The 25373-nt window shown below is 45.6% G+C and overlaps 2 protein-coding genes and 1 non-coding gene across 9 annotated transcripts in view; 2 read left to right on the top strand and 1 right to left on the bottom strand.

The window, feature by feature from the left end:
- The first annotated feature begins 1672 nt into the window (after window positions 1–1672).
- HSPA5 (heat shock protein family A (Hsp70) member 5) lies at window positions 1673–6590 on the top strand. The gene is given in 9 exon segments (NM_001444629.1): window positions 1673–1782; window positions 1865–2084; window positions 2170–2401; window positions 2801–2938; window positions 3427–3539; window positions 3631–4021; window positions 4155–4392; window positions 4699–4866; window positions 5677–6590. Coding segments are annotated over 8 exon segments (1965 nt in total). The 5' UTR covers window positions 1673–1782; window positions 1865–1962; the 3' UTR covers window positions 6240–6590.
- LOC146407270 (small nucleolar RNA SNORA21) lies at window positions 3158–3293 on the top strand. Its single transcript, XR_014832367.1, has one exon. It is a non-coding gene; the product is annotated as a small nucleolar RNA SNORA21 (small nucleolar RNA).
- Window positions 6591–7571: 981 nt separating the features above from the next.
- The window catches only part of RABEPK (Rab9 effector protein with kelch motifs), a 30911-nt gene continuing 13109 nt past the window's right edge, over window positions 7572–25373 (bottom strand). For 5 of the 7 annotated variants that reach the window (XM_005654539.4, XM_085011474.1, XM_085011370.1 and 2 more), the window contains 5 exon segments: window positions 22036–22188; window positions 15748–15909; window positions 12402–12551; window positions 8857–9006; window positions 7572–7878 (listed from right to left, as the gene is read on the bottom strand). In XM_005654539.4, the coding sequence (XP_005654596.1) occupies window positions 7592–7878; window positions 8857–9006; window positions 12402–12551; window positions 15748–15909; window positions 22036–22188 (902 nt within the window). In that variant the 3' untranslated portion in view covers window positions 7572–7591. 7 annotated transcript variants of the gene reach the window in all.

Below are 25373 nucleotides of genomic sequence, written 5' to 3'. Positions count from 1 at the left end.
TCCCAAGATGGTGTCAATACCGTTGTGTCACAGTGGCAGCCTCTTAAGAGCTCTATTTTTAATGGATATGGATTATGATATACAGAGAAAATTTGCTTGAAATTATATGTAGCTGTAATGTGGCTGAATGGTGATTTCTGCTTGATAAGTGGACTGATGCAACCTGAAGAAGGGTCAGTGTTACAGCACTGTTACAAACACTGTTGAAAGAGATGGATGATGTAACATCTATAGCACGAATGGAGTCAACTCTGAGTCACCAGTATAACCTTTGAGGAGCACTAAAGGAAAAAGGAAAATTCTTGAGTGCTGACTCCTCCACTCAGAATCTTAGTCAACTGTGTGTAAGATTTTTCGGTGTTATTTGGATACAATATTGCACATACCAATGAATCTCAAGAAACCATTTAGTGTAAAAAATTACTGGAGTAATTCCTGACTCTAAGTCTCACAAATTTTCTGTAAGCATCTCAAAACAGTTTTTATGAGGCCTTTGGCCTGTCTCCGGTAGGTCCTCTAAAAACATTTGTTGAATGAATGAACTTAATTTTTAAATTGTTAAGGGCATTGGTTAATGAGGGCAAATTGATTGGTTACCAATCCTAACTCTTATCACTAACCAGTTCTATCACATTAAACCAGTTAATCTCTTTTGATCTAAATTTTCTCATCTGGAAAATGGGAAATGCCAATTATTGAACTATAAGGACCAATTCACACAGGAAACAGAATAATGCTTGGCACATAGTAAGCCTGAAGTAAATAGTAGCCTTTATCTTTTTTGCTACAGAATGTTATACAAGGTATTATGAAGATGTCTTTGCCTAACAAATACGTTTAAGTACAATCAGACCTCTTCCAGGCAGAGTGAAGGTGGTAAGGCATAAAGGATGAGCAAGGCCTTGCAAATCATAACCTGAGCCACAAAGGGAAACGATGGGCAGGGAAGGGGAACACAAGGGGTGACAAGTTAGAAAAATGACACATCCCCGGATGGCATTAGTAAGCTTTTCAGGAGAGAACTGCCACCGTGGGGAGGGGATTCAGGGCTGGGAGTCAATTACTTTGCCCAGGCCCGTCCTGAGACTTACAAAGGGGCAAGGCAATGTACAGAGGCCTGGAAAAGACAAAGATAGCGGCCGTGGGGCTTGGACATTCTACTGCCGGTTGTGGCTATGAAAGGGCAGAGAAATTTGTCCTGAGGCGATTCAAAGCCTCTACGCTGACACTTTCCTGCCTGGAATGGGATGGAGGCCAGGAGGAGGAAGAGCCGCATCCCTCGGGACGGACGGAGGAAGGGCAAGCCACCGGGCAAGAAAGGGGCAAAAGGCTTAAGTCCCACCGCCTCGGGGGAATCAAGCATGCTGGACCGGCCGCGGCCCCTCAAGGCCCAGCGTAGAGGAGGGACTTCACCAGTTACCGGCGGAAACAGCCTCGGGGTGAGAGGTCGCGTCACGGACAGGCAGTTGCGAAACCAATGGGGCCGGAGCACCGGGCGGATGTTGCCTCCCATTGGTGTTTGTTGGGCGCGCCCAGCAGCCAATGAGTCCACCCGGGGGGCGTAGCTGTGACGTTAATTGCGGAGGAGGCCGCTTCGAATCCGCGGCGGCCAGCTTGTTGGCCTGGACCAATCAGTGGCCTCCAACGAGCAGTGCCCTAGCCAATCAGCGGCCTCCACGACGGGGCTGGGGGGAGGGTATATAAGCGGAGCAGGCGACGGTGCGGTCGACGCTGGCCAAGACATCACAGACGCATCGAGTTGGCTTTCCGTGTGTGTGAGAGGTAAGTGCCGCGGCCTGCCTTTCCAGACCTGCCAATTGCCTTGTCCCCCTCTCCTCCTGATTTCGGGCCCTATTGTCCTCAGCTCGGTAACGTTGGTGCGCTCCGGTGGTGCGGCTTGTGATCGGTTTGCTTGCGAAGCCCTGCCTGCTGACTGACTGACTGGCCGACGGCGCCCGCAAGATGAAGCTGTCCCTGGTGGCTGCAGTGCTGCTGCTGCTCGGCGCGGCGCGGCCGGAGGAGGAGGACAAGAAGGAGGATGTGGGCACGGTGGTCGGCATCGACCTGGGCACCACCTACTCGTGGTAAGTGGGGTTGGTGGAAAGGGGAGAACGGGGCGTGGTTTCCTGAGCGTCGTGGTGCTGATTGCTGCCTCGGTTTTTCCGCCAGCGTTGGGGTGTTCAAGAATGGCCGTGTGGAGATCATCGCCAACGATCAGGGCAACCGCATCACGCCGTCATATGTGGCCTTCACTCCTGAAGGGGAGCGTCTGATCGGCGATGCAGCCAAGAACCAGCTCACCTCTAATCCTGAGAACACGGTCTTCGACGCCAAGCGGCTCATCGGCCGGACATGGAATGACCCGTCTGTGCAGCAAGACATCAAGTTCCTGCCTTTCAAGGTTCGACTGGGTTTTCTCATCTAGATAGAAAGTGGGTGGTGGTGGGAGTATTTAAGAAGTTCCTGAAAAACGGTGCAGAGACTATCAAAAAGGGTACAGACATAATGTGTATAATAGAAAGTTTTGTTTGATAGTTTTAATGTGTTACAGAACTTAAGACAATAAGGTTGGCAAAGAAATGTCATGTAACTGTTTTGTCCGTAGATAGTGGGGGAATTAAGAGACTTATTAAAACCGAAGAGGCTTGAAATTGTAAGGCACCAATACTCCTGAAGTATTCGGTTCCAGGGGACCAAAGTCAACCAAACTATGGGAGGAAGTGGGTCTCAGGCAATCCTCTTTTTAGTTGGTAATGGCAGTGCTCCTAGTTCTGAAAATAATAGTTATTCTTTAAAATAGGTGGTTGAGAAGAAAACTAAACCATATATTCAAGTTGATATTGGAGGTGGGCAAACAAAGACATTTGCACCAGAAGAAATTTCTGCCATGGTTCTCACTAAAATGAAGGAAACTGCTGAGGCTTATTTGGGAAAGAAGGTCAGTATTTCTAGAACAATGTTGAGTTTTACTATTACTATTCTTGATTTGTATTGTTGTATAGATGCCTTTATCATTTAAAAAATCTGAATGACATCCATGTATATCAATTTTGATTACTTGCATACTTTACTATTGGCTAAACAAAAAGATAGGGACTTTTCTTGTGTTATCACTTCATCCTTACATGGGTATAAAATTAAATATACCACTCTCTTCACCTTTCTAAAAGCACTCAGAGGGCCTTTTGATAATGACCCACTGAGCCGTCAAGAAAGGGCAGAGTGAAAACACCACTTTTGGGTGAAGCGGCAGCATGTTGTGTTGTTTTGTTTCAATCAGTGGTGTGACAAGAGGAAAAAAAAGATATATATATATTTATCAGTCTTAAATATGAACTTTTTTAGAAACTAAAGTGGTGGTTTGACTAACTTAAGGGTTAAACCGTGTGATAAAGTCCATTTAATTACCTTTTGTTATCCTTTTAGGTTACTCATGCAGTTGTTACTGTACCAGCCTATTTCAATGATGCCCAACGCCAGGCAACCAAGGACGCTGGAACTATTGCTGGGTTGAATGTCATGAGGATCATCAATGAGCCGTAAGTGTTAATTCAAAAGTATGGTATATTTACCAAATAGGAAAATGGCAACATAACTAAGCTTCCTTTTTTTTCTTCATTCTCCTAACAGTACGGCAGCTGCTATTGCTTATGGCCTGGATAAGAGGGAAGGGGAGAAGAACATCCTGGTGTTTGATCTGGGTGGTGGAACCTTTGATGTGTCCCTTCTCACCATTGATAATGGTGTCTTTGAAGTCGTGGCCACTAACGGAGATACTCACCTGGGTGGAGAAGACTTTGACCAGCGTGTCATGGAACACTTCATCAAGCTCTACAAGAAGAAGACTGGCAAAGATGTTCGGAAAGACAACAGAGCTGTGCAGAAACTCCGGCGCGAGGTAGAAAAGGCCAAACGGGCCCTGTCTTCTCAGCATCAAGCAAGAATTGAAATTGAGTCCTTCTATGAAGGAGAAGACTTCTCTGAGACCCTGACTCGGGCCAAATTTGAAGAGCTAAACATGGTATGTTTTGTTTTCTTTTTTTTGCTTTGCTAATGAGATCTAGTTAGACTTTCTGAGGTTGGGACAATGCATTTAGGTATTTTGATTATACCTGAGTATGACAGACAGCATCACCGTAATTGTCTTTTTCTAGGACCTTTTCCGTTCTACCATGAAACCTGTCCAGAAAGTGCTGGAAGATTCTGATTTAAAGAAATCTGATATTGATGAAATTGTTCTTGTTGGTGGCTCTACTCGCATCCCAAAGATTCAACAACTGGTTAAAGAGTTCTTCAATGGCAAGGAGCCATCCCGTGGCATAAACCCAGATGAGGCTGTAGCTTACGGTGCTGCTGTTCAGGCTGGTGTACTCTCTGGTGATCAAGATACAGGTAAGTCAGTGTCACAGCATCCTCTGTGTTTCAGTAGCTTGATTGGAAGAATATAATTAGATTTTGCTTTAGAAATAATAGAATATGAGCAGCCAAGGTCACACAGTTAGTAAAGGATACAGTGAGGACAAGACCTGGCACGGTCTCAAGATTGTTAGCAGCTATATTCATAGCTTCTAAAATGACTTTGCAGAGAACCTGTCCAAATGGCAAGGCGAAGATGAAGTTGTACTGCTTACGAGGGGACTGCTATTACTTCTATGACTCCTGAATTAGAACTTAACCTTGATTAACCTTCCTTTGCAGGTGATCTGGTCCTGCTTGATGTATGTCCCCTTACACTTGGTATTGAAACCGTGGGAGGTGTCATGACCAAACTGATTCCAAGGAACACTGTGGTGCCCACTAAGAAATCTCAGATCTTTTCTACAGCCTCTGATAATCAGCCAACTGTTACCATCAAGGTCTATGAAGGTAATTGCTTAAGTTTGTTATTACCGTGGTGTTTTTGAAGAGCTTGACTTTTTTGTTGTTGTTGTCTTTGTATCTTTTGAGGGCTGCACCTGCGGCATATGGAGGTTCCCAGGCAAGGGATCTAATTAGAGCTATAGCCACTGGCCTACACCAGAGGCACAGCATTGCCAGATCCAAGCCACGTCTGCGACCTACACCACACCTTACGGCAACGCCAGATCCTTAGCCTGGTGAGCGAGGCCAGAGATCGAACCTGTAACCTACCTCATGGTTCCTAGTTGGATGCGTTAACCACTGAGCCATGATGGGAACTCTTGAAGAGCTTGACTTTTTAACAAATATATATATTCTATTGAAATGACTAGGGAAAGAAGTAACCTGCTATTTTCATGTGAGAAGTAACCTGCTATTTTCATGTGGAGTGGGGGAGCTAAGTTTAGTAGAGTTTAGCAGAAGCAGTACTAAAATCTGTTTATTAGCTATCCTGCACCTTTTCCTATTAAAACTTCTGAGCTGGCTGCAAAAATACAAGAACAAGAAAAGGGTTCATACTGCTATAAAGTAGATGAAATTCAATTCAAGAGTTACTGGTAACTTGGAGTTCTCTTGTGGCACAGTGGGTTAAGGATCCAGCACTGTCACTGCAGCAGCTTGATCCCCAAACCAGGAACTTCTACATGTAGCTGAACAGCCCAAAAAAAAAAAAAAAAAAATTTGTTCTTCACGCCCTAAGAGAGTGAAGCATAGGGATCCAGGTGTCCTAATGTTTGTTGGCAACAACTAACAAGTTTTTTTGTGTGTGTCTCCTAGGTGAGCGACCCCTGACAAAAGATAATCACCTTCTGGGAACTTTTGATTTGACTGGAATTCCTCCTGCTCCTCGTGGAGTCCCGCAGATTGAAGTCACCTTTGAAATAGATGTGAATGGCATTCTTCGAGTGACTGCTGAAGACAAAGGTACAGGCAACAAAAATAAGATCACAATTACCAATGACCAAAATCGCCTGACACCTGAAGAAATTGAAAGGATGGTTAATGATGCTGAGAAGTTTGCTGAGGAGGACAAAAAGCTCAAGGAGCGCATTGACACCAGAAATGAATTGGAAAGCTATGCCTACTCTCTGAAAAATCAGATTGGAGATAAAGAAAAGCTGGGAGGTAAACTTTCCTCTGAAGACAAGGAGACCATGGAAAAAGCTGTAGAAGAAAAGATTGAGTGGCTGGAAAGTCACCAAGATGCTGACATTGAAGACTTCAAAGCTAAAAAGAAGGAGCTAGAAGAAATTGTTCAGCCAATTATCAGCAAACTCTATGGAAGCGCAGGCCCTCCCCCAACTGGTGATGAGGAATCAGCAGACAAAGATGAGTTGTAGACACTGCTCTGCTAGTGTTGTAATATTGTAAATACTGGACTCAGGAACTTTCGTTAGGAGAAAATTGAGAGAACTTAAGTCTCGAATGTAATTGGAATCTTCACCTTGGAGTGGAGTTGAAAATGCTATAGCCCAAGTGGCTGTTTACTGCTTTTCATTAGCAGTTGCTCACATGTCTTGGGGAGGGGGGGGGGAGAAGGAATTGGCTATCATCAAAAGTGGGTAAAAAAGCTGGGTTAGGGCGTGTATTCACCATAAAAACGTTCTATTTAACAATTGGGTCATGTGCATCTGGTGTAGGAACTTTTTCTACCATAAGTGACACCAATAAATGTTTGTTATTTACACTGGTCCGATTTTTGTGATGAATTTCTAATTAAGTCAGTCATTTAAGGTTAGGGTCTCACGTGGGGAATGTTCAGGGTTTTGAGATAAGGAAACTCAGTCATTTCAGGAAACCTTCCTAATCTAAGAAAGGGGGTGGGAGTTTCATCCATATTCTTTTTTTTTTTTTTTTTTTTTTTTTTTGCTTTTTTTGGGCCACACCTGCAGCATATGGAAGTTCCCAGGCTAGGGGTCCAATCAGAGCTGCAGCTGGCGGCCTATGCCACAGACACAGTAATGCAAGATCTGAGCGAGTCTGTGACCTACACCACAGCTCACAGCAACACTGGATTCTTAACCCACTGAGCAACGCCAGGAATCGAACCTGCAATCTCATGGTTCCTAGTCGGATTCGTTTCTGCTGAGCCATAACAGGAACTCCAATATATTTCTGAAACTTGCTGGTGGCTTTTATATTACTGATGATGGTTTCTAGGTCATTTTCAGCCAAGTTTGTATGCTAATGTATGAAATCCTGTTCAGCGCAAGGATAGATATTTTATGGATGGGCAAACAGCTGAAAGGTTAATTTGCTGAACTGGGACCTAAACATGATTATTTTGCTCTGAGGCCCAGACCTCTGCTGCATTGCCCAAAGCATTTGGACAGAGGGTCTTAAGGCTAAGTTCCATACAAAACTTGGCTACAAAGGACCTAACAATTCATATTGTTCACTCCCTGATTTTTCTACAGGCTTGATAATATCTAGCAGTTATGATTCTGCAACATTTTTGTGGTTAGGATTCTCAACCAATCACCCATTACTTGGGTTGTATTGCTGCTGAAAACCCTTTATATAATAGGTTTTTGCTCTGGGCTGTCCAGTTCATCTCTTCACCTACCAAAGCAGCTAAGAGCAAGAGGAATATATAGTGCAGAAAATATTTGGGAAGTGTGAAAAAACTAAGGTTTCATTTAGCTCTTCTGAAAGTAATTGACACTTAAAAGTAATAAAAATGTGCGTTTTATTAGTCAACTACAGTCACAATACAATCATTATAGATTTCCCCTTCTGTATTCATCCCACCAAACACAAAACAGAGCAATGTGTCCGACTGCCTTTCTTGTGAGTCATCGTCTTGGGTTACTCCTTTCTCAGTGGAATTCCCCTTCTCAGCATCACAGTTTAGCACAGCAGAATTTGAATTTTTCTCGGAAGTACACCTCTCTGCCCATGGAATGATGCACATGGCATGGTCCAATCGTCCAGGGGGTAGAAAACTATCAAATTTAAGCAAGGTCCAATGCTGCTTTTCTATTTGGGGGAAAAAGAAAACAAAACAAAAAATCTTAAATTTCTAGGGAGTTCCCATTGTGGATAAGCAGAAATAAATCTAACTAGTATCCATGAGGATGCAGGTTTGATCCCTGGCCTTGCTCAGTGGTTAAGGATCTGGTGTTGCTGTGAGCCGTGGTGCAGGTGGCGGATACAGCTGGGATCTGTCATTGCTGTGGCTGTGGCATAGACCAGCAGCTACAGCTCGGATTCGACCCCTAGTCTGGGAACTTCTATGTGCTGAAGGGTGTGGCCTTAAAATGAAAAAAAGAAATTTCTAGAAATGCTCAGAGATGTGCTGTATCACCTAAGCCCTAACAGAAACAAAACAGAAGGAAAAAACACGAATGACACTAACTGCTTTGTTGATGTCATTCCCTTAAAGTTTGGTGTCATGCCTTTGGATTTAGGTATGGAGGAACCAAATTGAAAAACCAAAGCATTGTGAGACTTTTTTTTGTCCATTAAAAAAGAATTTTTAAAAAATTATAGTTGATTTACATTATTCCATCAATTTCTGCTGTACAGCAAAGTGACCCAGTCATACACCTATACAGTGTCACATTACCTTTCAGCAGGTTCCGTCACAAGTGGTTAGACATAGTTTCCTGTGCTATACAGTGGGAGACTTTTCAAAGAATGATTACATTGAAGTTCCCATCGTGGCTCAGTGGTTAATGAATCTGACTGTGAACCACGAGGTTGCAGGTTCAATCCCTGACCTTGCTCAGTGGGTTAAGGATCCAGTGTTGCCGTGAACTGTGTGCAGGTTGCAGGCGCGGCTCAGATCCCGTGTTGCTGTGGCTCTGGTGTAGGCCTGTGGCTACAGCTCGGATTAGACCCCTAGCCTGCGAACCTCCATGTGCCACGGGAGTGGCCCCAGAAATGGCAAAAAGACAAAAAAAAAAAAAAGAATGATTACATTTGTTTAAAGACCCACAGTGAACCCCTGCTCACCTATATGATATTGGTACATTGTGTCGAGTGCTCCAGTGGGGGTCATCCCTCCAAAGATATACACGTGTTTCCCCACGGTCACAGCTGAGTGGGCAGCACAGCCTGTGGGAGCTGCCCCTGTGGGACTTAGCTTCTGCCATTTCATGTCATCTGCCAAAAGAAAGTGTTGTCACAACATGGCTTAGAACGGGGTTTCACACTTAACCTGTCAGACTCCTGCAATTCGCAAACCAATCACTGAACCTCACTCACCAAGAGGTCTGAGAGCTAATCCAAAAGGTTTAGTGTGCTCAAAAGTTACTTGGGGGAGCTTGAAATTCTGTTTGGGCAACCCAGAGGAGGGACGGGCTCAGCAATCCTTAGTATCCCAGGTGATTCTGATGTACGTGGTATTTGAGCACACTGAGGAATGTAATACAGTCTTTGGTAACTGTCACCATTAATTATTTTGGAGCCCAGAAGTCGTGAGGTTTTGTGTCTGTGTGTGTGTGGTGTGATGTGTTTGCAAGCATGCTTGTATGTGTATATACGTGCATGTTTTAAATACTAATAGTTAGGGAGTTCCCGTTGTGGCTCAGCAGAAACGAATCTGACTAGCATCCATGAGGATGCAGGTTCGATCCCTGGCCTTGCTCAGTGGATTAAGGATCTGGCATTGCCATGAGCTGTGTGGCGTAGGTTGCAGATGTGGCTCGGATCCTGTGTTGCTCTGGCTGTGGTGTAGGCCAGCAGCTACAGCTCCGATTCAACCCCTGGCCTGGGAACCTCCACATGCCGCGGGAGCGGCCCAAGAAATAGCAACAACAACAACAACAACAACAAAAAAGACAAAAAAAAAAAAAGACAAATAAATACTAATAGTTAGAAAGCAACATTGTGAGTACTGACCACTTTAAATATCTTTTTTTGGGGGGAGGGGTCTTTTTGTCTTTTAGGGCCGCACCTGTGGCATATGGAGTTCCCAGGCTAGGGGTCTAATCGGAACGATAGCCATTGGCATATGCCAGAGCCACAGCAACGCAGGATTCAAGCTGCATCTGCGACCTACACCACGGCTCACGCCAATGTCTGATCCTTAACCTATTGAGTGAGGCCAGGGATCAAACCCACGTCCTCATGGATGCTAGTCAGATTCGCTAACCGCTGACCCACAATGGGAACTCCTACTTTAAATATCTTGATTAGTTCATTCTCATAACAGGTGTATGAAATTGCTATTCTGCCTACCTTCTTTCTTCTTACAGATGAAGAGACAGGATTAGAGAGGGAAAGAGACTTGTCAGAGACCCCACAACTAGCAGGTGGCAAAGCTAAAATTGTACTCAGGTCTGACTCCAAAACCTGTGTTCTCTATGCTATAATGTACTGCCTCCACATCTACTTCCAACCTATTTTTTCAGGGATATTTAGGACTCTTCAGACATTTATTTATTTATTTGCCATGCTTGTGGCATGTGGAAGTTCCTGAACCTGAGTTGCAGCAGTGACAAGGAGCCACGGCAGTGACAATGGTTAATCCTTAACCATTAGGCCACAATGAAACTCCCAGACAAGCATTTAAATGAGGCAGCATATCACTGGATTTTAGGTTCAGAGAACTACCCAGGTAGGAAGGGAGGAAAAATAGCCAGGAACTAGTTCCTTATGCAAGACCAAAGGACTTTCTTTAAAATAAGCGTTAAGGGAGTTCCCGTCGTGGCGCAGTGGTTAACGAATCCGACTAGGAACCATGAGGTTGCGGATTCGGTCCCTGCCCTTGCTCAGTGGGTTAACGATCTGGTGTTGCCGTGAGCTGTGGTGTAGGTTGCAGATGTGGCACGGATCCTGCGTTGCTGTGGCTCTGGCGTAGGCCAGTGGCTACAACTCCGATTGGACCCCTAGCCTGGGAACCTCCATATGCCGTGGGAGCGGCCCAAAGAGATAGCAAAAAAAAATAAGCCTTAAGGAGTTCCCCTTGTGGCTCAGTGGCTAACGAATCCGACTAGGAACCATGAGGTTGCAGGTTCGATTCCCTGGCCTTGCTCAGTGGGTTAAGGATCCTGCGTTGCCGTGAACTGTGGTGTAGGTTGCGGATGTGGCTCGGATCCCACGTTGCTGTGGCTCTGGTGTAGACCCCTAGCCTGGGAATCTCCATATGCTGTGGGTGCGGCCCTACAAAAGGCAAAAAGACAAAATAAAATAAAATAAGCATTAAAACCCCGTTTGGCTGCCTGCAAGGAGTGCCTTTGTGAAGATATTTTTCATCTGTCAGTACAAGGTAGGGGTCCTGCATCTCACAGTTGGAAGAGAGAATCACCCCATCCAACCAAATATCCTAGCCAATGTAGGAATCCCAGCTTGTGTCGTCTGGCCTCAGATGTCACCAAAGCAGAGAACCCATTGTTTGGTGAGGTAACCTGATACACTCCGTAGCAGTTCTCATGCCTTCTGATCACGGTTCTAATGCTTTTATCTGGAGCCACGCAGAATACGTTCCCTCCTTCCTCTGTCCACTCTTTTTTGTGCCCTGCTTTGCTTCTTCGTGGTCTGTTCTTTCACCTACTTGTTATTATTATTATTATTTTGGGCTTTTATCTTTTTTTTAGGGCCATACCCACAGCATATGGAGGTTCCCAGGTAAGGAATCCAATCAGAGCTATAGCTGCAGGCCTACACCACAGCCACAGCACACGCAGGATCCCAGCCACATCTGCAACCTACACCAAAGCCAGGGCAACACCGACTCCTTAACCCACTGAGAAAGGCCAGGGATTGAACCTTCATCCTCATGGCTGCTAGTCGGGTTCGTTAACCACTGAGCCACGATGGGGACTCCCTTCTGTCCACTCTTAACAGATAGGTACTTGTCACCTGCTGCCTGCCAGACACTGTGCTCAGTGCTAGGAATACGCTGGGGAAAAGCGACAAAATGCCTGCCCTAAGGGAGCTCATAGTTTGCAAGAATGACCCAGAAAGAGTCCAGGCTCTCCACAGCACATTAGCCCTTCAAACACTTAAAAACAATTCTCATGTTCTTGGGAGACGCAAAGCATGATGAATTTTAATGAGAGAGTGGGGTTGTTGGAAGGATAAGAAATAATTAATGGTTAGGTACATGGCAAATGTTCAGGATTGCTCAGGACATACTTGTTTTTATTGTTCTTCTTTTTCTTTTTAAGGACCTCATGCAGGGCATATGGAGGTTCCCAGGCTAGGGATCTAATTGGAGCTACAGCTGCTGGCCTACACCACAGCCACAGCAGCTCGGGATCCAAGCTGCATCTTCGACCTATACCACAGCTCACGGCAATGCCAGATCCTTAACCCACTGAGCGAGGCCAGGGATCGAACCCGCAACCTCATGGTTCCTAGTCGGATTCATTTCCACTGCACCACAACGGGAACTCCGCTATTATTATTATTATTATTCAGGCCACATTTGACAGAATCTAGTGAAGACTGTGCTGGCTGGTCAAGTGCACCCACACCTAAGAGCAAGGCTATAGTCAATCAAAGCATATTTTAATTTTAAGCAGACAAGCCCCCACACCCTCCGCCCTACTTACTGATATCAATGCAATGGAGATCATCATAGAACTTGTCCCCTGCCAAGCCTCCATGGATGAAGAGCTTTGTCCCCGCTGCCACCATCACATGACCATGCCGGGGGGATGGAGGTTCTCCAAGTGTCTCTGGTTGTGACCAGGTCAGGGTGTCTAGAAAAATAAATTCAGTGACATCAGATGACAAAGCTATGAAGCAAGAACATGAGGAATATAGCCAAGCCACACCTCCCAGCGAGCAGAGAGGCCAGGCACAGAGTGATCTGGGGGTCATTCATTGCAACTTGCCAACTCAACCCAGACCTTCCTCCCTCTACAGCCTTTACAGCCTCTGCTGATCCACTTCCAGGGCTGGAGAATTTACTACTTAATATGCCTGCCCCTTCTACTGGGCATTAAGGAACCACTCTTTGCTTTGAATTAAGAATGGCCCAGAGTTACAAAGAATGAGTCTGCTTTTTCTGGGACAGGCTTTCAGTCTTCTCTTTTTCAAGACAATATCCTTTATTGATTTGCTGGAAGGGTGTGGGGAAAAAAAAAAAGACTACTTTTAAAGTTAGCAGGGCTTTCTGAAGTGGTTGTAGAGGGGTTAGAACATGGGATTTGGAGTTAAAACCGGGTTATTTCGCTGAATAACTATGTGGCCTTGCACCAGTTAATTCTCTAAGCTTCAGTTTCTGCAGCTGCAAAATGGGGGTAAAGACGATCCCTGATAATACCTACCTCTTGGGGTTGAAGTGTGGATTAAATGAGATAATGTACAGAAATCACAGGCGCAAAGAAAGTACTCGATACCCGAGAGTTAGTACTAACATGGTTATGATTCTGACAGTGCAGATGTGTTCTACCCGTTGACAAACCTTCATAGCTTCAAAATCGTACATATACAGAGTTCAGGAAAATCAATCATTTCAACTTATCAGGAAAGTTTCAAAGGAGTGCTACAAAAATTAGCTGAGACAAAGGCATGCCAACAATTTATTGCTGAATTAACATTTGTGGCATGCCAAAAGGTTGTTTGAGGAGCCCCCATTTTTCCAAGGAATATATTTGAGGGAGTTCCCATCGTGGCTCAGCGGTTAGCCACAGCATTTTTGTGGCTGTGGTGTAGGCCAGCAGCTACAGCTGCGATTAGATCCCAAGCCTGGGAACCTTCACATGCTGTGGGTATGGCCCTAAAATGCAAAAAAAAAAAAAAAAAAAAAAAGGAACACAATTTGAAATAATCTGAAAAGTTCTAAGCATAAATAATGTTTCTCCTAGCATTGTTTATAAGAGTAGAAATGGAAGTAGCCTAAGTCCATCAACAGGTGAATGGATTAACTTTAATATATGCATTAAAAACATTGAAAGATTTGTGATTACAGGGGAAATGCTTAAGTGAAAAGTACTGGATACAAATACTACATTTAGAATTATCTCTCTTTTTAAACATACATAGGAGTTCCTGCTGTGACACAATGGTATTGGCGGGGTCTCTGGAACACTAAGACACAGATTCAATCCCTGGTCCAGCTCAGTGGGTGATGGGTCTGCAGCACTGGTCTCAGCTGTGGCTTGTATCTGATCCCTGGCCTGGGAGGGAACTCCATATGCCACAGGGCAGCCAAAAAAAAAATGTAATACAGAAAGTAAATGTCAGGAGTTCCCGTCGTGGCTCGGTGGTGAATGAATCTGACTAGGAACTATGAAGTTGCAGGTTCGATCCCTGGCCTTGCTCAGTGGGTTAAGGATCCAGCGTTGCAATGAGCTGTGGTGTAGGTTGCAGACGCGGCTCAGATCCCACGTTGCTGTGGCCCTGGTGTAGGCTGGCGGCTACAGCTCTGATTAGATCCCTAGCCTGGGAACCTCCATATGCCGTGGGAGCAGCCCTAGAAATGGCAAAAAAAAAAGAAAGTAAATGTCAGATCTGGTCTTCAGACCATGTTACGGGCTTCAAAGTTTATGCTTTCAACTAGTACCAAGATCTATCCTTAGCCCCCCAAAAGTCAGAGGCAGATAAGTATATATATATACATATACATATATATATATACACACACATATATATATGCATATATATACACATACACACACACACACACACACACACACACACACACACATATATATATATTTTTTTTTTTGGTCTTTTTAGGGCCATGCCTGTGGCATATGGATTTTCCCAGGCTAGGGGTCCAATTGGAGCTGTAGCTGCCAGCCTACACCACAGCCACAGCAACTCGGGATCCAAGCCGCGTCTGCGACCTACACCAGAGCTCACGGCAATCCCAGATCCTTAACCCACTGCATGAGGCCAGGGGTCGAACCCACAACCTCCTGATTCCTAGTTGGATTCGTTAACCACTGAGCCATGATGGGAACTCCAAGTATTTATAATTTAATGATTCCATATATGTGTTTTTAAGTTTTTATATAATTTCAAAATTCATAGAAAATTTGGAATTTCTGCTGTGGCCCAGTGGGTTAAGAATCTGACAGCAGCTCAGGTTGCTGCAGAGATGCAGGTTCAATCCCCAGGCCCCAAGCAGTGGGTTAAAGGATCCAGCATTGCTGCAGTTGTAGCTGTGGCTCGGATTCAATCCCTGGCCCGGGAACTTCCATTTGCTGTGGGCAGCCATTAAATAAAAGAATAATAAATAATTCATAGAAAGTTCTTAAACTTTCATATACACATGTGTATATGACTTGTAAATGCACAGCAAAGTCTGGAAGGAGACACTAGGAATTGCTAATAGGGTTTACCTCTCTCTGGGGAGTAGGAAGGAAAGGTTTAAGGGGAAGCCTCTACTTTATTTTATAAACTATACTGTTTACATTTTTTATTTTATTTTTTATTTTATTTATTTATTTTTTTGCCTTTTTGCCATTTCTAGGGCCGCTCCCGCGGCATATGGAGGTTCCCAGGCTAGGGGTCAAATCGGAGCTGTAGCCACCAGCCTACGCCAGAGCCACAGCAACGCGGGATCCGAGCCGCGTCTGCGACCTACACCACAGCTCACGGCAACGCCGGATCGTTAACCCACTGAGCAAGGGCAGGGATCGAACCCGCAACCTCATGGTTCCTAGTCGGATTCGTTAACCACTGCGCCACGATGGGAACTCCCTGTTTACATTTTTTAAATTGATAATTATTCTTTTTTAAATGCAAATTTTGTTATGAGAAATTTGCTATGATGATATTAGCTAGAGATACAGGAAGAAGTCTTTAAGTAAGGACCCCCCTCCCTCCCCCCCCGCCCCCGCCAGGTTGTCATTTTCTAACCTCCGATTCCCACAGCAGGTAAGCTGCAGGCCAGGTGGCCCCAACCAGGTAAGTGTCAACCCCAGGATGCCCCCCAGTTCATACTTGCATCAAACACGTGCAGCTTCACATCCTGCACAGGCTGGGCACCTCTCTCTCCGCCCCCAAAGACATACAGCTGGTTTCCAATCACTGATGATGATGTATGGAATGTTCTTGGTGATGGGGGTGGGCTGGTCACCTCTGGCATGGTCCAAGTCCTGGTTTCTGGTCCAGAGAGAAGGCAAGCATCAAAAACACCCAGTCTGGGAGTTCCCATCATGGCTGACTAGTGTCCATGAGGACGCAGGTACGATCCCTGGCCTTGCTCAGTGGGTTAAGGATCCGGCATTGCTGTTGCTGTGGTGTAGGCTACAGCAGCTACAGCTCCAAATCAACCCCTACCCTAGGAACCTCCATATGCCTTAGGTATGGCCCTAAAAAAAGGACAAAAATACATAAATAAATAAAATAAAACACCCAGGCTGAGGGGCCTCTGACATTGACTCTGGGGCTGGGCAGGTCACCTTTCAAACCCCAATCCCCCAGGGGGATAGTGTTGGCCTAGGCAGGGATCTCATGCCACCAACTTCAAGGAGGGGTAGGGGACAATACTCAGAATTTGCCCAGAGACCCAAATTCCCAAGATTGAAAAGCCACAAGTACAATTAAGAATGAGGTCAATTTGGAGTTCCTGTTGTGGCTCAGTGGGTTAAGAACCCCACTAGTATGTATGAGAATGCAGGTTTGATCCCTGGCCTTGCTCAGTGGTCTTGCTCAGATCCAGCATTGCCATGAGCTGTGGTGTAGGTCACAGATGCAGCTTGGATCTGGAATTGTTGTGGCTGTGGTGTAGGCCAGCAGCTGGAGCTCTGATTTGACCCCTAACCCCAGAACTTCCATGGGCCACATGTGTGGCCCTAAAGAGGAAAAAAGAAAAAGAAAAAAGAAAAAAGAAAAGAATGAGGTCAATTTGGTTTTGGAGGCCTTCAAACATCCTCTCTGAATCCTATTCCACTTCGCTGTCTACCCTGCCCTGTGCCCATTTAGAGGTGCCCAATATCTGCTAAAATTTACTCCCACTGGATGTGAGAAACCAAATATGCCAAGTTGCTCAGGATATGTGGACATTAGAGAGTAGAAAATATTATTACAATCTCAGTAGTGGTAGTAACTGTTCCTACGAAACAGCAAGTGCTAAATAAATAGTAGTTTCCCCATTTTGCAGAAAAGGAATTGGAGCAGAGATAAAGTCATTCATTTAAGCTCACATGGCTAGTAAATGGCTGAGTTGGAATCCAAATTCTGTTTCAATAACACCAAGGTCTCTGCATTTTCCATTCTTCTGAGTTGAGAAAAAAATGTCACCACCTGGGTAGGCATATAGAAGCTTCTTTCTTTTCAGAATGAAGCATGAATTTTATAGAAATACATGAGTCCATCGTGGCTCAGTGGTAAGAAGCTTCTTTCTTTTCAGAATGAAGCATGAATTTTATAGAAATACTGAGCCCATCGTGGCTCAGTGGTAAGAAGCTTCTTTCTTTTCAGAATGAAGCATGAATTTTATAGAAATACTGAGCACATCGTGGCTCAGTGGTAACGAATCTGACTAGCATCTGTGAGGACACAGGTTGGACCCCTGGCCTCGCTCAGTGGGTTAAGGATCCAGCATTGCTGTGAGCTGCAGTGTAGGTCGCAGATGGGATTCAGACCTGGCATGGCTGTGGCTGTGGTGTCGGCCATTGGCTACAGCTCCTACTGACCCCTAACCTGGGAACCTCCATATGTTGCAGGTGTGGGCCTAAAAAGAGAAAGGAAGGAAGGAAGGAAGGAAGGAAGGAAGGAAGGAAGGAAGGAAGGAAGGAAGAAAGAAAGAAAGAAAGAAAGAAAGAAAGAAAGAAAGAAAGAAAGAAAGAAAGAAAGAAAGAAAAAGAAAGAAAGAAAGAAAAAGAAAGGAAGAAAGAAAGAAAGACACGCAGTAACTGAGCATCTTCCCTCTGCAGAACCACTGCCCTGAGCACTGTGCCACCCCCACTATCTCACTCAGCCCTGGGAGGCGGGTGAGAAGTATCTCCACTTCGAGATGAGGGAACAGAAGCTTAGAAAGTTTAAATCCCTCCCCTACCAGGTCACAGTGTTGGTGAATAGTAGAGTAGGGCTTTGAACACATCTGTCAAAACTATCATATTCTCCACTACAACACATCACATCAGGAACAACTTTTGTGTGTGTGTGTGTGTGTGTGTGTGTGTTTAAGGCTTCATCTGTGGCATATGGAGGTTCCCAGGCTAGGGGTTGAATCAGAGCTACAGCCTCCGGACTACACCACAGCCTCAGCAACGCAGGATCCTAGCCAATTCTGCGACCTACACCATAGCTTACAGCAACACCGGATCCTTAACCCTCTGAGCAAGGCCAGGGATCAAACCCGAGTCCTCATGGATACTACTCACGTTCGTTAACTCCAACAACTCTTTTTTGTTTCTTACCTCCCCCCCACTCCCCGCCCTTCCCTCCCTCCGTTCTTTCCTTCCTTCCTCTCTCTCTCTCCTTTCTTACCACATCTGCAGCATGTGGAAGTGGAAGTTCCGGGCCAAGGATCAAAACGTCACAACATTAGCGACCTGAGCCCCTGCAGTGACAATGCTGGATCCTTAACCCGCTGAGCTACACAGGAATTCCAAGGCATTATTTTTGACCGGGAGATTCTGTGCCACTTGCAAAGGTCTTCAACATACAAAGTGGTGCATGAAGCATTTGTAATATGAATCCAAAGACCAAACAAGTCTCAGCCTCCATCCAAAGCTTAATGTAATTGTCATTATAGCTACACATCTTGGAGAGCTTTTGGATCTTAGGGGGAGTTAGAAGGTACACAATTCCCAGGATCGGAAGATCCTGCGATTAGCACAAATAGTCAGAGAGGAGTCCTAAGCTAGCTGAGGGACTTGCCCTAGAAACAAAAGTAACTAATGATTCACTTACATCTTTCATATTTCTTGTGCACTGTGTCAAATTATACTTTCTAGGAGGGAAAAAGGATCTGGTGGAAAACCAATTTGTTTGACAGAACCTTTCCAAATTCTCACTGTATTTTATTTAAACAGAATCCATCACTGAAAATCAAAAGGCCATGGTTCCAGCACTGATTTCCATCTGTCAAACCACAGCTACACCAACCATAATAGCAATTACTGAGCATTAATTATGTGCCAGGTTTGAGTTAATTTAAATTCTTGCCAAACTTAACAAGGTAGGAAGAATTACCATCCCAAAGTGACAGAGAACACCAGATGTTGTGCAAAGAAATCTATTTTTTTGTTGTTGCTGTTGTTTTGTCTTTTCAGAGCTGCACCCTCGGCATATGGAGGTTCCCAGGCTAGGGGTTTAATCAGATCTGTAGCCACAGGCCTATGCCACAGCAACACCAGATCCGAGCCATGTCTGCGACCTACACTACAGCTCAAGGCAACGCCAGGTCCTTAACCCACTGAGCGAGGCCAGGGATCAAACCCGCAACCTCATGGTTCCTAGTCAAGTTCATTTCTGCTGCGCCATGACAGGAACTCCAAGAAATCTATTGTTGATGGAGGGAATTGGGCTAGGTAAAAAGTAGACTGTTAGGTAAAAAATGTCCAGGTTACAATTAATTAACAAAATGCATATTTAAATAATTAGATACAAGGGTTTTTTTTGCCTATCAAATTAGCAGTGCTTAAAAATTCACTCGGTCAAGAGTGAATCAAGTCACTTACGATGGAGCATGATAATGTGAGAAAAAAGAATGTATATATGTATATGTGTTTGGGTCACCTTGCCGTACAGTGTACAATTGACAGAACACTGTAAACCAGCTATAGTGGGAAAAAAATCATTAAAAAATAAAAAAAAGAGTGAAACAAGACCTATTAAACACAGATGGGAGTTCCGGGTGTCACTCGGTGGTTAACAAACCCGACTAGGAAGCATAAGGTTGTGGGTTCAATCCCTGGCCTTGCTCAGTGGGTTGAGGATCTGGCGTTGCCATGAGCTGTGGTGTAGGTTGCAGACGCAGCTTGGATCCCGCGTTGCTGTGGCTCTGGCGTAGGCCGGCGGCTACAGCTCTGATTAGACCCCTAGCCTGGGAACCTCCATGTGTCTCGGGTGCGGCCCTAGAAAAGACAAAACAAAACAAAAAAGAATAAAAACACAGATAGAGAGAGGATAAGTTGCAAAAATTCTTTCTAGAGAGTAATTTGGTAGCATGTACTAAAAGCCTTAAAGTTCATTGCTTCATCTAGTTCTTTTATTTCTGGGGATGAATTCTAAAGCAATTTGAAATATAGTCAGTGACATCTAAACAAAGATGTTCAGTGCTTTGCTGTCTATGATAAAAGTCTGAAGACAAGAGTTTGTGCCGGTGGCACAGTGGGTTAAGAATCCAATTGCAGCTGCTCAGGTTGCTAGGAGGCATGGGTTTGATCCATGGCCCAGCACAGTGGGTTTAAGGATCCAGCATTGTTGCAGCTGCAGCTTAGGTTGCAGCTGCAGCTCGGATTCAGTCCCTGGCCTGGGAATTTTCATATGCCTTGGGTTGCAGCCTTAAAAAAAAAAAAAAAAGAAAAGAAAAAAAAGAAAACAACCTAAATGTTTTTTGTTTGTTTCAACCATACCCACGGCATGTGGAAGTTGTGGGGCGAGGGACCAAACTCTCGCTATAGCAGAAACCAGAGTGGTGATAACAGTGGACCCTCAACCTATTGAGCCACCAGAGAACTCCAAAGACAATCTAAATGTTAAAAAAAAAACGGGGGAATTATGGTAGTCACAAAATTGAGTATTAGAGTTCCCTTGTGGTGCAGTGAATTAAGGATCCCATGCTGTCAATACACTGGCTCAGGTCACTGTGATGCAGGTTTAATCCCTGGCCCTGAAACTTCTACATGCCTCAGGTGTGGCCAAAAAACAAAAAAAGTATTATGCAGCCATTAAAAATGATTTCAGGGAGTTCCTGTTGTGGTACAGTGGAAACAAATCTGACTAGTGTCCATGAAGTTGTGGGTTCAATCCTTGGCCTCACTCAGTGGGTTAAGGACCCGGTGTGGGAGTTCCCGTTGTGGCGCAGTGGTTAACAAATCCGACTAGGAACCCTGAGGTTGAGGGTTCGGTCCCTGCCCTTGCTCAGTGGGTTAACGATCCGGCGTTGCCGTGAGCTGTGGTGTAGGTTGCAGACGCGGCTCGGATCCCGCGTTGCTGTGGCTCTGGCGTAGGCCGGTGGCTACAGCTCCGATTTGACCCCTAGCCTGGGAACCTCCATATGCCGTGGGAGCGGCCCAAGAAATAGCAAAAAGACAAAAAAAAAAAAAAAAAAAAAAAGACCCGGTGTTACCCTGAGCTGTGGTCTAGGTCGCAGATGATCTGGCATTGCTGCGCCTGTGGCTTAGGCCAGCAGCTGTAGCTCTGATTTGACCCCTATCCTGGGAACTTCCATATTCAGCAGGTATGGCCCTAAAAAGCCAAGAAAAAAAATTCAGGGGGTTCCCGCTGTGGTACAAAGGGATCATTGGCACCTTGGGACCACTGGGATGGAGGTTCAATCCCCAGCCCAAGACAATGGGTTAAGGATCCAGAATTGCCACATTGTGGCTTAGGTCTCAACTTTGGCTCGGATCTAATCCCTCCCCTGGGAATTCCATATGCCTCAGGGTGGCCAAAAAGGAAAAAAAAAAAAAAGATTCCAGAAACTCCCGTTGTCCCGTTGTGGCTCAGCAGGTTAAGAACCCAACTAGTATCCATGAGGATGCGGGTTCAATTCCTGGTCTCACTCAGTGGGTTAAGGATCCAGCATTGCTACAAGCTGTGGCATGGGTTGCAGATGTGGCTCAGATCCCGAGTTGCTGTGGCTGTGGCTAAGGCCAGCAGCTATAGCTCTGATTCGACCCCTAACCTGGGAACTTCCATATGCCGAAGGTGTGGCCCTGAAAAAAAAAAAAAAATGCAGAGATGGAGTTCCTGTTTTGGCGCAGAGGAAACAAATCCAACTAGCCTCCATGAGGAAGCTGGTTCGATCCCTGGCCTTGCTCAGTGGGTTTGGGATCCTACGTTGCTGAGGCAGTGGTATAGGCCGGAGGCTGCAGCTCTGAATGGACCCCTAGCCTGGAAACCTCCATATGCTGCAGATGCGGCCCTAAAAAAGGCAAAAAAAAAAAAAAAAAAAGAAGCGGCGAAAAGACAGAAAGGAAGTAAGTATAGAGCAATGCTATTAATAGCCTTAATGAGATAGGATTGTGGATAGCTTTTGTCCACTTTACACTTTTCAAATATACATAATAGCTGCACCTGTGTGTTAAAATAAAATAACCTTTGGCAACTTACCAGGATTCAGAACTTGTAGGCAATTTCGATTTCCTGACTGGTCGGCACCTCCAAACACCCAGATGCTGTGAGGTGCGCAGGAGGGAACGAAGCTGGCGTGTTCGTACCGGGGCAAGAGGCCCTCTGAGGTGGTTAAATCCCACTGGTGTGTTCCTAGAAAACATTTCACCCCGTTCCTGGATTGGGACGTCCCATGGCTTATAATGGTTGGCAACCTTGGGCGAGGGGAAAATGCTCAAAATGAGGAGAAAAGGCTCAAAAGCCTCAGTGAACAACCATCAGATCTCTTTAAAGGGAATGTGGGGGCCAACCTCCAAAAAGTCTTAGAGCAGACACTGCCGGGGCTGTCTGCCTAGTCCATAAACCCTCTTCTGTGGGAATGGTCCCCATTCTCCCAACCCCAGAGGTAGATCCCAGAAGACTTGGTTGTATTACACCTTGACCTTCCAGCCTTCGCTGAGAGGGTCAAAGGTAGATCCTGGGCCCCAAATGGGCCAATCAGATCCTCTCTCCCAAGAATTTGGAATTCAAGTAGATTTCTGGATTTGGTGGCCATCTTCTACCATGTGTGGAGAAGCAGAGAAATCCAAAGTACGGAAATGAAGAGAACGAAACATTTACATAAAGAAACAGATTCCCCCAGAGAAAATGAGGGAGGAAGTAGATGGGTTTTGACAGCTTTCTAATTCCTGCTTCCACTCTCTCCTGAGGCTAGGCCACATTTCCTACCATTGGATCCTCTCTCTTTTTTTTTTTTTTTTTTTTTTGGCTGGTTTAAGAGAATTTCTATTACCTGTAAGTAAATGAAATCTAATACAATTTACATGGACCTAATGAAACATGTAGCAAAACACCTGCTTCCTTCCGCCATCCATTGTGTTGTACACAGTAGTCATTTGTTCACTCATTCATCCAAATACTTATAAAGCACCTACTCTTGTGCCAGGTGCCGTGGTAATGGCTGCAGATACAATGAGAAGCAATATAACCATGTTCCCTGACTCCAAGGAGCTCATACTCTGGTGGGGAAGACAGACAAGAAACAATCATATGTGACTAAGGGCTGTGAAGAGGGGTAACAAGGGGGCGTTCCCATCGTGGCTCAGTGGATCCGGTGTTGCCGTGAGCTGTGGTGTAGGTTGAAGACGCAGCTCAGATCCTGCGAAGGCCAGCAGCTACATCTCTTGATTCTTTGACCCCTAGTCTGGGAACCTCCATATGCTGCAGGTGCAGCCCTAAAAAGCAAAAAAAAAAAAAAGATGGGAAAGTACAGAATACTATGGAAATACAGGGGGTGGTTATGGCATTGCGATTTACATTAAGAAATGTATATTTGGTCTTCATCTGGTCTAGGCACAGAGCTCTGAAAACCCTAGGGATGCCCTAAGTGAAAAGACTGATACAGGTGTCTTTTGTTACTGATAACAAACCCCGGTGGATCACACCTGAATTTATGTTAGTGAGGTGGCCTTTGGAAAGCCCCTAAGGATGTGGGCTGGTTGCCAGGGGAACCAGCCCTGGGATTATGGAGTTGGAACTTTCTGCGCCAGACAATCCCAACTCTGGGGGAGGGCAGAGAGCGGGAGGGTGACCATCACCAGTGGCCATAACTGATTCAGTTGTGCCCATGCAAAGAAGCCTCCAAAGCAGAGGGGTTCAGAGAGCTTTCAGGAAGTGCTACAAGGGTGGGGCACCTGGAGTTCCCCTGTGACTTAGCAGATTAAGAACTAGGGAGTTCCTGTTATGGCACAGTGGAAATGAATCCGACTAGTATCCATGAGGATGTGGGTTTGATCCCTGGGTTCGATTAGTGGGTTGGGGATCTGGCGTTCCCATGAATTGTGGTGCAGGTCATAGATGCGGCTCGGATCCTGCATTGCTGTGGCTGTGGTGTAGGCTGGCAGCTGTAGCTCCAATTTGACCCGTGCCCCGGGAACGTCCATAGGCTGCAGGTTGGGCCTTAAAAAAAGGGAGCAGGGGAGCACCTGGACGGGGCACAGAGGTGCCTCTTTCCCTTGCCCTGTGCATCTCTTCTATCTGGCTGTTCTCCTGAGCTCTGGTGAGCCACTCAAGCAGGTTAACGGACCTTGAGGAGGGTGTCATGGTAACACCCCCCCCCTTATAGCTGGTGGGCAAGAAGCATAAGCGGACTTGCGATGGGCATCTGAGGGGGAGCAGCGATTGTCTCGCCTGAGGCACCTGTGGCACCTGATGCTGACTCCTGATAGGTCTTGTCAGAACCGAATTGTAGAACATGAGTTGGTGTGGTGGAGTCATTTGTTGTGGGGAAAAATCCCCACCCATGTGTCAGTCAGAAGGGAAGTACCAAAGACCAGCATTGAGAGGAGGCACAGAAGTAGAGAAGGAGGAGTTCCCAGTGTGGCGCATCGGAAATGAATCCAACTAGGAACCACGAGGTTGCGGGTTCGATCCCTGGCCTCGCTCAGCAGGTTAAGGATCTGGCATTGGTGTAGTGGCTCAGATCCCTCATTGCTGTGGCTGTGGTATAGGCTGGCAGCTGTAGCTCCCATTTGACCCCTACCTGGGAACCTCCATATGCTGCAAGTGCGGCCCTAAAAAGACAAAAAAGAAAAAAAAAAAAGAAGCAGAGAAGGAAAACAAGAGTTTCTCCTTCACAGTGGAGTGCCTAAAACAGTCCCAATGTATCAGAGCAAGGTTCACTGATGCAAGTGACATTTACCCTAGGATGTGACAGATGAACAGTAGCCAGATGATAAGGAAAGGGCAGAGCCTTCCAAGCAAAGGGAACGATACATGCAAAGGTTCAGAGACCCAAGAGTTCAAGGAACTGAAGGATATGCAGTGTAGCAAATGTGGGTTTGCGACAGGCAAGAAATGAAGCTGGGGAAAGCTTGAACTTGGGGAGTGACACAGTCAGACTGATATTTCAGAAGATACTCCTGGGCTAAGTTGTGGAAAACGCACTGTACAGGGGTAAACCAGGAAGCCAGCAGACCAGTGAGGAGGCTGTTGTAATTGTCGAGCTGAAAGATAATGAAGCTTAGACTATCACAGTAGCAGAAGAAATGGACAGACAGAAATATCTCGAAAATAAGAGATATTTAGCATTTGGTGATTAATTGGATGTGTGAATGAAAGAGGCGGAAGCACCAATGTCTCCCAGAGAATGATGAATGCATGGCTGGCTCCATATGGACTTTCCCCCCAAACAAGGAGGTCTTGGTTTGGTGAATGTGTTCTTGGAGACTGCTGAGACCTGTGGGACCTCTCCGTGATATTCATTTTCTTTTGCCATTTCTTGGGCTGCTCCCTCGGCATATGGAGGTTCCCAGGCCAGGGGTTGAATCGGAGTTGTA

This window comes from Sus scrofa, chromosome 1, assembly GCF_054392235.1.
Source record: "Sus scrofa isolate SSC_HxYL_T2T_F1_AM1 chromosome 1, Sscrofa_HxYL_maternal_Yorkshire_Landrace_v2.0, whole genome shotgun sequence".
NCBI lineage: Eukaryota > Metazoa > Chordata > Mammalia > Artiodactyla > Suidae > Sus > Sus scrofa.
Note: the sequence above shows the minus strand (reverse complement) of the source record. Positions and strands in the feature narration are given on the sequence as shown.